Source organism: Strix aluco, chromosome 3 (assembly GCF_031877795.1).
Source record: "Strix aluco isolate bStrAlu1 chromosome 3, bStrAlu1.hap1, whole genome shotgun sequence".
NCBI lineage: Eukaryota > Metazoa > Chordata > Aves > Strigiformes > Strigidae > Strix > Strix aluco.
Genome location: NC_133933.1, coordinates 124,549,538 through 124,563,253, shown reverse-complemented (window position 1 = coordinate 124,563,253; position 13,716 = coordinate 124,549,538). Strand labels below are relative to the sequence as shown.

General features: G+C 43.7%; 1 protein-coding gene across 3 annotated transcripts in view; it reads right to left on the bottom strand.

Annotated features, from left to right (window-relative positions):
- KLHL29 (kelch like family member 29) overlaps positions 1 to 13,716 on the bottom strand; it is a 404,084-nt gene that overhangs the window by 41,685 nt on the left and 348,683 nt on the right. For all 3 annotated transcript variants that reach the window (XM_074820138.1, XM_074820136.1, XM_074820137.1), the window contains one exon: positions 11,228 to 11,487. In XM_074820138.1, the coding sequence (XP_074676239.1) occupies positions 11,228 to 11,487 (260 nt within the window). The remainder of the gene's footprint in view (positions 1 to 11,227; positions 11,488 to 13,716) is intronic.

The following is a 13,716-nucleotide window of genomic DNA, read 5'->3' as shown; positions in this document are numbered from 1 at the left end:
GAATCGTCTAGGTTGGAAAAGACACTCATGTGAGGAGTGAGTCTGTGGCTCCTCACTATTACCTCCGGCATGGTACGGGGCTGAGTAGGGCTTGAGATCACTTCATCAGCCTCCAAACCAGAAAAGAAGACACTCCTCTCTTTTCCCTTGCCGGAATCCATTTCTAAGGTGCTTTCTAGGAAGTAAAACTGCTGTTTCCCTTCCCGGGAGTCACGAATGTCACGCACTTGGCTGCAGATATCTTAATACCATTAAACGATACCTTGTAAGAGAGGGAGTAGTGGACATATGGCAGTGGGTGGCAAAGCTCTGATTTCAGGAAGTGCTTTTTTTAAGAAGGTTGGGGGCGTTTAACCTTACACGGGAGCCAAGACGAAACGTGGCATCGAGACATGGGAATAATGCAGATAGCGGGTATACTGGGGATGAGCCAGACAACCCCCATGGGGGAGGTTAATCCCCACCACAGGCTGCTCAGGAAGCAGCACAAGTCGCTAAAGGGTAGTTTAAATACTTATAAAATATATGGAGTGTATAGCAGAGCCAGCACCTTCCCTCAGTGCAGTGGGACACGTCAGAACTGCCCCTGATGCTCCTTAGACAGGTCTGCGCTGGAAGCAGCCATAACACAGAGCAATGCAAAACACAGGCACAAACAGTAGAGCCACTAAATTAAGACACGGGGTTTGACAGGCACCACGATGTCCCAAAGTTGAGCGTGAATTACCATTGGGAAGAGAGCTCCCATCTGTTCGGGGATGGACAATTCCCATGGGCCTGGCCGAGTGACCACCTCTGTCTCCCACCTTTCCCAGAACAAATGGGGCAGCGCCACTGCCTGAGCACGGTGAGCTCTCCCTCTCGCTCACCCACTTTGCTTTAATTAGATAAGCGAGAAAATGTGATTCTGTTTCCCTCCTGGATTTCCCCCCCCCAGCTTTCTCTCCTCTTTTGTCTGAACTCGTGGCTTATTTTGAAGGGGAATAATAATTAGAACATGTTGCTCCCTTTCATCAGCTTGAAAGTTAATGTCACATATCAAAACCGATGTCACTTTTCACTTGTGTTCTTCCCTTTGCTCGAATCTAGAAAAAGCTGGCTCTGTGTGTGTGTGTGTGCATGACCGCGCACAGTCGCGACTCGGGCTCGTGGCTGATAGCGTTAAGGGTACATATAATCGCAGTGTTTTTCACCAAGGGATTTGAAGAGTACGTACCATCGCAGTGCCTCGAGAAGACAGGAGAGGCTTTTATAAACCAATGGCTTTTTGCACCAGCTCTTTTAAGCACTATAGTCAAGGGTGAATTTCATTTAGCCTCACTGATTTAAGAATATTCAAGTGATTTAGGCAATCAGCAGCCTTCTTCTTTTGGATTCTCCCTTATGAAGGCTTCCTAGCTCTGTTAGCTATGATTGTACTAAATATCCTGTTACTGTTATCCTTTTCATTTAAGACTGAAATAAGCACCATAAAGCATTTCAACCTCCTTACCGTCTGTTATTTGCGCTTCATTCTCTCTTGTCTTTCTGTTGTTCCTTATACAGCTACGAAATAGCTACTGCACCTACTGATTTTTCCGTTTTTTATTAAAACAGCAGAATACCTGTGCGGGGCACATTGCCACATTCAGCAGACAACAACCTCAGGTGCCTGGAATTGTGGTTTGTGCCTGTAACTCTGAGGATGTTTTCTTCTCGCTACTCGGCTACAGGCGCTGGCTGGACAAGTAGAAGTATTTCTCAGGTCTTTGCTGGGAATCACTTAGGACTACTCTACAACCTGCATCACATACCACGGTGAAGCAGAAAATATTTATGCCCCTTCAGGCCTAAAATTAAGCATTATAAACTCATAAACATGGGAGACCATGCCTCAGCTCCTTGAAAATGGACACCACTATGCAAAAATCTAATCAATTTATTGTTTAGAGAACTGTCAATATTAGGTTAATGGTTGGACTAGGTGATCTTCAAGGTCTTTTCCAACCTAGATGATTCTGTGATTCTGTTTAAAATGCTAGAGGAGTTTTTGGACACCATCAGCACTGGGTTTTCAGGTGACGTGAACCTCAGCACAGCTCCCGTTGGATGAAGGGAGCTGCTCGGGTTTTGCACCAGCAGAGGTTCTAGTCCATAAACTCCTTGCTGAGCAGTGATGCTGCCAGATACCTCTGCGGTGCTGTGCACGGCTGGGATGATTCTGCAGGAGCCAGGGCACCGCTAACACATGAGTAAAGGCTTTTTGGACAGTCAGTGGGGATACAGTAGAGTAGTGCCTTTTGAGAGATGCTATCTGAACTGCTTCAAGGCACCTATTTCACCGATACTGATTTCAGTGTCTGAACTGAAAGCAGGGTCTTCAACCAGCCTGCAATCACAAGTGTGCTTCATAAAAAACAGGCAAAGAAAAATCTTAGGAGATCTTATCTTTCCTTAATTACCTAAACATTTCAAGGGAGAGATTCAGCTGTAGATTCAGACATCTAAATAGGTACATACAAGCATTTACTTGTCAGCTAGACATGTGTAAACTCATGTTATAATTAATAGAGATTTAGTCAACACACTTAACACAGTCCCCAGAGCAATCTGAGCTGAGAGGATCCATCACGCACCAGGGGAAGTAGAGAATATCAATGTCCCCTTCTGGCCTAAAACTGTGAGCCATCAGCTCCTGGGAAAGGGAGTGTGTTCCTCAGCCCATGCCACATTGAGATGTCTATAATGAGACATCAACCCAAACTGGAAGGTGATTAATTCTTTCCTCTGGTGGGAATTTTTGTGTCCATTTGCCCTGGGCACTGTGCTTGGAAGGTCATGATCACGCTACAAGGAAGCCTAAATGTTATCATTGAGTCAGTGTTGACTCAATGATCTACATGATCCGCTATACTTTGAAGTTGATCCTTTCAAGCCTTTCCCTAATAATCTGTTCATACATAAATTAATCCCATCTTGGTAGGCAGGCCAGAGCTTGAACAAACTGTATACAGAACAGTTGAATGTATTTTTTTTGTTCCTGGCTGGTAGTTTGAGTGAGGACATTTACTTTGCTAAACTTTTTGTGACATTTCTTCTCCTACTGATTATATTGGTCTTATGAACGCTTGCTTGCAAGCGGGCTTTGTTCTGGTATCTTCTAAGTCTCAGTTTCAAAACCCTCTTCAGTATCACATTAAAAATAATCTTTTTATTCTCAAATCTCTAATCCAGTAAAATCCTCACAGGTATTCTCCAAAAGGACACTCAGTGTGCTCCTGCAAAGACTTGGGCTACAACTGTATACAGTTAGTTTTAAAAGGAAATATGTTTACTGCTAGAGTCAAATTTCCTGCTCCTTAAATGCTACACTGGAAAGCTCTGAAGATTTTTAACATTTTTGAAGTAATGCCCAAAGAGGTTAAAATAATGTTTCCCTTATGCCTTATAACTCATCTGTCTCTCTAGTTTACTGTTCTTCCTACAAAGGACCCTTTGTGCTATCTGCCTAAAGAAACAGGCTTCACCTAGAAATACAAATAAAGAAGTTAGATTACCCATATTATGATAGGGTTTTGCTCCAATAAACTGATGTTTCAGCTCTTTATGCATAATTCCAATAGTTTTAAAAAACATTATGAAGTAGGAATGTATTTGATTCATCTGAGAGTTACAAAGGGGATTTATGTCATCTCACATAAACCCTGGGTTCAGACTCTCCCCATGTCTTGCACAGGCCTGATCTGAGAGCTGCAGCAAGGACCTCCTCAGAGGGAGGAAGCCATCAGGGACAGATCTGAAGCAGAATAAGTTCCCCACTGCATAAATCTCCTTCAAATGAGCAGAGGGCACTTTAATTAAAAACAAAACACCCAATCCCCCCAAAATGGCCAGGTAACGAACCAACAGCTGTGCCGACAGTGGCAGCTGGAGATGCAGCTTGGTGGCCAAGAAGAAAGCTCACTGGAGTGGTGACACGAGCGGTCCCTTCTCGCAGCCATTTCCAGCCCAGGCTTCCCCAGCAGGATACCCAAACTGATATTCAAAATATTGCTGGCTCCAAGTTTCCAAGTGCAAGCCCAGCAGGGAACTGGCTGGTTTGGGGAAGCCAAAGCTGTTGGTGCATTGCTTTGCCATTTTCAGAAATTTGCCTTTTTTGGTTAGGTTTTCACAGTGTGTCCTGCTACTTGGTAACGAGGGTACTTGCTTTGGTACGTCTAACCCCTGGGTATTACAAAGACACACTGTGTTTCCAGTAACTTCCTGCACATTCCTACATCCAAGGTCACATCCAAGCCCAACCTAAGCTCTCTGGTGTGCTCGGTATATTTATTAAACACCTGTATTGACTTCTTGGAATTGCAATGCTCCCTTCAGATTAAACCAAAAGGCTCAGTAGCATGTCAGCCAACAGCCTCATAATATCATGAGATAAACATGTGGCAGAAAATCTGGTTCACAGGCACTGGGTTCAGCTGGTGGCTCGGTGGCGGGATGCCACGTGCATAAATCTCATGCCTAGCAAGAAAGAAAGAGCAGCTTCTCTGTCTTCCTGAAATAAGGTTTCAACATGACATCTTTATGGCAGCACAAGCTGACTAAACACTGTAATGTCATCAGCGACATGTAAAGCGAACTGCTGTCCTCTTCTCCGAACTGTTTGCAAAGCAGCACACGGGTAGGTATTTCTAGCAGTAATATGATGACAGTTTTTTAAATACACAGGAAGATAAATCATTGATCCATCGTACTTGGAATTTACGTCATACTAAGGCTTAAAAAAACTTCACTCTTACCACCCAATCTCTAACTTGCTGACTAAACTCTGTCAAATAAACCCCCTAAATTCCCCCAAAAGTTACTACAGAGGTGAGAGGCATTTCTTTTGTTTATGGGCAATCACCTATTCAAACACCCATATGCACACAGATGCACTGCAAAAGCATGCTGACAACAACAAAATGGCTGAAGCTTCCAAGATGCTTCACAGAACCAAGTAAACTCCTGATGCACCCATCCCTACAACACACTGACACGTGAATCTGTGTGCAACAATTCTCCAAAACGCTTCTTGCCCATTGTGTAAAACAATTTTGTTTCTGGGGGTCGGTCCTGAGAGCTGGGGCCATGTGCAGCACAAGACAATGCAAATGAGCACGTGTGAGGAGCTACTTGCAGATATGTGTTTTTGTAAGGCCGTTGCATCAGAACTAGCAGAGAAATATTTTGCAAAAAATAGGAAAATGTGTTGAAAAAGCCACAAATTAAGAGACTGAGCAGACTGGGAGACAAGGGAGCTTCTCAAACCAATTTAAACTTCACAGAAATAATTCAGTAGATTTTCAGTTAAGGTTATCCCTTTAAAAAACTTAAATGTTTAGTATGGGGAGAATTTAAGGAACTGTTCATATCACCTGCATCCTCTTTTTTTTTTTTTTTATTTAATGCAGTTTCTTCCTCCAATATATAGCTAAGAGCACGTTCCTGCACTGATTCTGTTCCTGCTGCTGCCTTTTCTACTCCCTCCGTAAGCCCATATAGGTTCTGAGTGCGTCTGTGAAAGATTCATTTAAATCTGAGCTCTTTGAGCAGCCTGTCCCTGGGAAATCACAGGGGTTACCGCTCATCCCTTGCGTTTTCCACTTTCAGAGAAATTGGAGCTTCTTGCACTTTCATTATGGCATCTTTTTGAATTTGTCTGCTCTTCCCCGCAAATGGATTTCAAAGCATTAGGGTAGTGTGGGCTTTTCAAAGAAGCCTAATTGACTGTAATAGAGTGTTAGTGCCTAATTCACTTAGGCTCCCTTGGAAGTTTCCTTTTCATACTTACTCTGATATTGCTTTCCTGAAGCTTAATGCCTTAAGTACATTGAGTGATCAGTTAATTTCCTATTATGATGAACTTCAGTAATTTGTACATGCTGGTATTTGGTATCAAGTTCTGAATATATCATTACCTCCTTGTCACTGCAGGGTTGGGATTGTGCTTGTTTCTTCTCAGATTCTCCATTTTCTTGGAGCAAGTCACTCTTCTGCATAACTTTGGAGACTCTTTAAAACATGCCTGAGAAATTACGCTATCATCTCAACAGCCTAACCGCAGACCAAGGATCTTACATCTGCCCTCTCATGGTTACCAGCCCCTTCTCCTCTGTAGGATCTTGCCTCTGAATTGACATTCTCTGTCACTGCTAAAATATAGCTCATGGGCATTTGTAATAGTTTTGACATAAATCCTCTTCTCCTCTCCATCACCTTTCCTTACCTTCACTGACAGATACAGAGCTTTCAGGTGGGCTTTGTGTTTGCTTAGACTAATTTGCCAAGTCTCAAATTCATCCCAGTGGTCCTTACTGTTGTTACACCCCTTGCATCCTTCCAGGCAACTCCTCTCCTTGGGGCTTCAAACACTTGTAGAAGTTTATCCCTCTTTAGCTGTCATTAGGCCAAGTCATGCATATTCACATCTTTTAATCTTTTTTTTCTCACATCAGTTCCTTCAGTCTTTTAATCATTTGTGTTGCTCTTCTCTAAATTACCTCCAATTTGTCTACGCATCTCTGGTTCTCAGGCACCATGAAGATGCTGTTTAAACAAATCTGCCTCTGAGGACACAAGTTCATAGAAGGCTTGTTAATGCCTTTATGGTGAGACATTTCATTTTGTTATTGGACACCATGATTTTAAAAAGGATTTGAAAAAAAGGCACACGATTATATCCTTGCAGAGTCCCACAAAAGGTGACTGCCATTCAGCTGAGCCTCTCGTCTGTCACTCATCACTGCAATACCTGCCTCTCTTCCAGCACTACTCCAGGCAACTTGTTGGAATGTTTGTCCTCCCCTCAATTCTTGTCCTTCCTCAGGGCAAGAGGGAAGCTTCACGCAACTGGGAGTCTTGTTTTCCCAGGCTTTCTGTTGTTAATAAACATGTTACTGTGCTTTTATGTCAGAAAAACAGATACAACTTTGGACTTAGACCAGAAGGTGGGAAAGTTTTCAATGAGATTTGGTACGTCCATGCTCTGGGCAGGCAGCGAATTGCTGCACATCCAGAAACTTCAGATATTCCTCATCCCACACTAATGCTGCAGCTCTGTGCAGCTCTGGCAGTCGTTAGTACCAGTGGACAATATGGCTCGTTATCCACCGGATCCTTCCAACAGCCCACGTGGGAGGCATCACTTCCCTCCAGCTTAGAGTGTAAGAAATGGGGACCCAAGACCACGCAGAGAGCTGGGGGATGAGCTCAGGTGAAGACTCCTTGGGCCCTGGCAGAAATCTTTGCTGGTTTGGATGGCTGAGACTGTGCTGGTTTCCAGACAGTAAAGCCTCCATTATACAATATATTTTTTGCATGAGTTTGCCGGAGTTGTAATAAGCTTATCAAGCGGATAACTGTTAGGATAAACCCTACAATCTTGTCCATCAGTCAGGAAGAGAAATAAATAGGAAAAACTAGTAGATTCAGCTTTTACAGATGTGTCAGTCAGCTGCAGGCTTTCCACTCAGTGACAAGCAATCAAGAGGACTCCTACAACTAGCGCTCTGCATCCGCTGGTACAGGAAATTACCTACCTAGTCCAGAGCTCACATCACAGGTTGATTCTTTTGGTTAGACCGATTTTACGTGACTGCACTACCACCAGCACTGAAATAGCTCCATAAACATTACCATATGAGCTGCTGCACTGCTCCAACGCACTGGATACAGTTATTTACCAAATCCTAGCTTAAGACATATGTCATTGTCTGAGCTGCCTTTCTGTCTTACATTGATGGATCAGTAACCTTTAAAGCACTGTTATTCCTTCTTTGTAACAAGGCTCGGATGTTGTTTTTTGTAATGCCACAGAGTACTTTTATAAGCACTGTAAGACTTCGTATGAGCACAATTTTTGAAAGTAAAAGTCAGCCAGAGCACAGCTTTTCAACTTGCCTTGCAAGCAAATCCTGGTTCCTTCCCTGTCACTGCCCTCCAGGGTGGGGAAAGAATTAACAAAAGCAGAAACAATTAGATACCCATAGAAGAGCTTTTAGAAAGGCAGAGAAGAGCAGAAAGATAGTACACTCAATGCCCTTCCAGGAGAACAGGCAGTGACGGGTAAGTTCTCATAAGAGTGTGGCACAAGGAGCTGCGGTGTGGGGAACACAAGTGGTGAGATTTACTGTCTCCAGACGTAAGCTTGCACTCCAGAGTGACACAAAGCCATTAAAGCACAAGGAGTTTTGGAGGGCTGCAGCTGCCCTGGGGGCAGAGGGTGCCGATTTAGAGAGAAGGCTCCTTCTCCAAGCATCCCTGTGAGGATGCCTCTGCTGAGCAAGCCCCTGCCAGGGAAGATGGACATGCAGGTGAGACAAAGAGCACAGACCTTTCCCTGTTTATGCCAGACATTCACCTTTGGGAGAATCACCAATTCAGTGCTTGGAAGAAGCTGCCAAAGAGGCATTTTAATCACCTGCCATTGGAGCTATTGAAAATAAAAACATGACAATAGGCTGGCCTATCAGGCAAAGGATGATGGGGAGGGGGGAGATATGAAAGTGCAGGCCCTGGAAATCCAGGCCCTGAAAGATTTAACTGCCTGGACTGCCTTTGGGAGAGAGAAATAAAACCAGACTGGTCACCTGAGGAGTGCAGCAGAGCAGAGGTGATGTCTTGGGGCTGCTGCAATCCATGGCTAAAGCCTCTCCAGCAACCCTCCCAAAAGATCCCACCAGCTGGGTGAAGAAGAAACAATCCTGCTGCTGCACTGGTGTCCTCCACGTGCTGATTCCCCACCCCAAAGAGCCTAAAGAGAGCTGAGTGAATCCATCTCACCAAACTGTGAATAAAGCCGAAATATGCATACACAGCTCCTGCAAGAAGGCCCATCCTGCATTCAGTATTGCCATGGTCACCCAGTTCTGCAAACCTCTGAGCATCCTGTGCACCTCACAGGAGCTTTGGCAGTTCCTGGCACAATGGGCCTTGCCACACACCAAGCAAAAATTTTCAAGATTATTTAGGTTTATTTTCCTTCCTATCCACCGTCAGAGCTATTTGTTCCTGGGCTCTGAAAATGCAGAAGTCATTACTGTAAAGATGGTACTTTTCATGGTAAGTATGAGTTCCTACTTTTAGAAAATAAGTACCTATTTAACTAAGAGCTTTATAATAGATCAAGCAGTGCAGAAAGTACAAAAAAAGTGAGGGCTACAGCCTAAAGAAACTAGTTTAGTGGTAGGATTTGGCATGAGAATAGTTATCTGCTTGGTATCTTTAATATTAATTTATTCAAGACCCTCATCTCTGGATAAATACAAATTAAAAATTAAAAGCCCTTGTAAAGTAATGCATGAAACCAAAGCACCACAGAGAAATTTGGAGAAGCAAATAAAACTGCCATCATAAACTACAAAGGCACTGCAGAAGCAGGGCAGAGGGGAAGGCAACTTGGAAATAAAAAAAAAGCCCAGAAAACCAACCCAACCGCAACATGAAAGGAAGAGAGCAGGAGGTGGTGGTGGTGGCAGCAGCGAGAGGGGGGCAAGGATAACCACCACTTAAAAAAATAAATTCATAACATCACCACAGCAGGGCTCAGAGGAAATATTTAAACCAGTAATTTTGAAATCATAACCCAGACCGCCTGGTGAGTGACACCTTCTGTCTGCACCAGCCAAACAGGCTCTTGCCACAGGGCTCCTGTATTCCAGCCCCTGGGAATAATCTCCAAGGTTGCATTAGGTTCAGAGCTCAGAGCTGCACAGAGCTGACAGCTGTCATCAAACTTTAAGCAAGGAGGCAAATACTCTGTAAAACAGTGTGTTTTTCAAGGTCAGCAAGGGACAGAAAGGGGCCCATTTCAATAAAACAATGATATTGTCTAAATGTTTTAAGCAATAATAATATTGGGCAATACTAAATGGCATCACTGGCATGTGGAGTACGTGGTCAGAGAGAGTGGTGAGTCCCCAGCACAGGATTTCCCTGCTGAGCTACATCACCTGCTTGCACAGGGCAGGACAAGTTTGGAGAAAGGCCCTGGAGGGGCCAGGGGCTGAGCTGGTGGCGGCAGCATAGGCCACACAGGCAGCAAGGCTTGGCCTGGCATGGAGTGCCCCACCATCCTTAACGTCCTTATCCTCATCCAGCAGCACAGTGAGGTTGGGAAATGCTATTTCTCCCACTTTGCAGGTGAGGGACAGAGATGCAGCTGCTCTAGATCACATCCAGTGATGTATTTAACATCGCATTGCACATTTAGGTGCTTGAATTCCCATTTAAATCAAGAAAGTACAGCCTTTCATGATGTGGGACAGCATCAACAATGTGTGGCCAAGGGTTTCCCTGCCTCCCAGTCTGGTCCATAAGCAACTGGACTGCCCTCCTTCAATCAGCCAAAATTTGACCAGGGATCAACAGAAGTTAGCCTTGCCAGGACAGGCCAGAAATTCTGGCCTCCAAAGGAGGGGAAAGAAGGAAAACAACCTTCCCCTTCTGGGGTCTGTGGGGAGAACTGGCTTCCAAATGGAGAGGTTTGGGGTTCAGACCACCACAATTCACTACACACAGAAGCTGACTTGCAAGATCTGCACTGAAGGCAAGTGGCAGGTTTTTAAATATCACCAGGGATGTCTTCTGGGCCCAAGGACAATCACCAGCCTCCAAACAGTCATTGCTTCTAGCTTTTATCTGGAGACAGTGCTGGGCAAAGTAATATGCTCAGTTTCTTTACTCAAGAGCAGACTGCATAGCTCAGATGGTTGAGGAGAGGCTAATTCTAATAAATATATAATACCCAAGGGGTTATCTAAGCAGCCAATAAAGATACAGACTCTTTTTTTTTGTGTACTGAAGTTATACTCATTCAGTATGTGGCATCAAAAGAAATACAGATTTTCTGACAGATTTTTATTTCCCACTGTTACTAAAACGCATCCCCTTCTTAAAGCAGCATCTCACACAACTCTAATCCTTCCCAATTTATCTCTGACCGAGTCTGCAGCCAACAACTTGAGGCCCTAGCTTTGTACCATGCATGTCACAAATGAGATTTTCATTCTAAATGATCAGATACGGGGATCAGATTTTGAAATTACATACATTTTGTGCGTAGCCTGCATTCCCTTTCTCTTTTTTTATCTGAACTGCCCATCCCATCTCCTACACACCCTCATGTTTAAAATTGCATGGGGATGGTTTCTATTTTAAAAGAGGCATTCATGGGAACGGAACAGAGTGAGGCTGCTGAGATTATTTTTACCTGAGCTCTGATTGCAGCGTCCTTCTTAATCCACTTTATCACTGTTTCATACACCAGCTCCTCTGCTTTGGTGTTCAGGCTGTCATTGGACATGTAGGAAATGAAGTCGTCTTTTGAGATATTAAGTATCTCTTCTTGATTTGCCACCTCTGGGAAAATTTGCAGGGCATATGCTTTGGCCATGTTGTATAGTTCAGTGCACTGCATGGCTTCAGCCATGGCTAAAATTCCTAGGCAGTTGCTAGCAGTCAGCTGTTTTTCTAAAAGGAGCAAAGGAAAATAAAAAAGCAAGTGAGAATTATGAAAAGCAAGATTCACATTTTTACTGAGATCATTAAAAAAAAAAGTGCCACAGACAAACCTCCAACCCTAATTAATTTCAGGGAGTTAATTAGAAGCAGCACCCTGGGTTACTTTAGGACTAGGGTTTAAAATACAAAAATCAAAGTCTGTCTAACAACTGAGCTGGGGATGGGGAGAGAGATACACTTTCTGAGTTTGCTTTTCATGTAAGTCTTCACAAGGCACTGGGGAAACCTACTGACATAATAGTATGTGGGGCTTCCCAAGGGACGGGAACCCAGCCAAGAGACTGCTGCTATTTCTACCGCCTACAATGTTGCTTTAAGAAACAGCAAAGATGTAAACGCCAGTGCAGACACTTAAGAATAAATGCAAACAGCACTAAGGACATTTCTGAGGATGCTGCAGTCGCTTTATGATAATTTTTGCCCTGTTCAGCTACTAAGCTACTTCAAATAAAAAAAAATCCTCCCCCCCTTTTTTTTTCAAAGGAACTTTGTTGCTGCTGAATGTGATGACATCCCTTATGCAAAACACAGATTATACTAACGCCTTCTGTTAAATGTTGTGTAGTGGGTTTCAAAGAAAATCATGCACAGAGGAGACAGCATTATCTCCTACCCAGCAAACAGAAGTAACAGCACAGTGTGTAGCTTTGTGTTAAAAGTGTGCTACACCATACATTTGACTGTACTGTTTTCCTTTTCAGTTATTCTGAAGAAAAATCCACCAATTTCAGACATTTATAAGAGGAACTCTTAGATTCTTTCTGCTTTTGCTAACCAAGCCAGTACTAATAGGCAAAATATATTCTTTTAAGACAGAGGACCAAGAAAAAAAAAATAAGAGAAACAGACTGCAACAGATCACAAAAGCATCAGTACCAGTGGCAGGCTTCTCAGAGAAGTATATCACATTGGGGCAGTATCATATCCTAGTGCACCATTTCAGAGCACTGGACAGGAATGTGTGATAGCCCCACATCTCTTCAAATGAAACTCCCATCAGATTGCTTCTGCTGGAAATGCTCGGGGATTTTTCCCTGCACCCAGTTTCTGCCTTCATCAGATTTAAAATCTGCACACTACACATGGCTTTTATTAAAATGGGATTATGATTTTTTTTTTTTAACCTGGCATGAGATTAGGAGTTTTGTGGTGTTTTTTTTTCTTTTTTCCTTCCCCCCCTCCTTTTTATTTTCTTTTACAGATCCAGCAGTCTTGAAACCAGGCTATCTCATTTTGCATCAGTTGATTGTACTGACTCCAAGGAGCCCATTTCCTCAAGCAGACAGGAGCAGCAGCACTATTTGCTGTCAGTAGATTTTGTCACTCAAAGGCTGCCCAGAGACAGGCTGCAAACTGATAGCTATGAAGTACAAAGCTCCCAAAATGTCTTCTTTTACAAAAAAAAAAAAAAGAACCAAAAACCTCTTCCAGGTTCCTTGGTTCTGTGTGTTGGCACAGTTTCATGTATACATACAGTTGAGGGTAAAACAATCACCTAACAGAGCTCAAAACTCTCATCACCACTTGGCAAACTCTCAAGTTAAAGACAAATCTGACACGGCTCCACCTTATCCTCACAGGGTTTATAATAAAGGTAATAATCTAGTTTGACTCATTCAGCAGCCTTTTACTAGCACACAATGGAAAAGACTTCCAAGAATGAGTCTTCGCCTTCAAGGGACTGTGTCTGCCTCTATCAGGAGAGGTTCCCATACCATGCCCAGATAAGCCTGTGGCATGGGGCAGAAAAAGCACTGGTCACGACTGCTTTCTTCTCTCCTGACAGGTTTTTCTACCTCTAACAATGCTGAGAGATGCAGCCTGGTGCACTGTTGTCCAAGCAGTTCCACTTTATCCCTTTGAGCTTCACTCCTTCGTCTTCCTTGAGAAACCATTCGGTGGCAGACCCAAATTATGTTAACCCTGTCGGATGCAGCAAGTATCGTAAGGCCATTCAGAGAGTCCCAGGGAGATGCAGTCCGGGGTACCTTCAGGAGGCTGGTGACACACTTCTTTGCACTTCATCACTTTTGATGTGATGAGCACCACAGCAAGGTGGGCACAGTGATGTCTTTTTAAGATGAGGGCTGGCATGTGAACTAGAAGGAGTCACTGCAGGTGAGCAAGACAGAGGCTGGGGCAACAGCTATAGGAGGTACAGAAAATCTCTATCCTGTG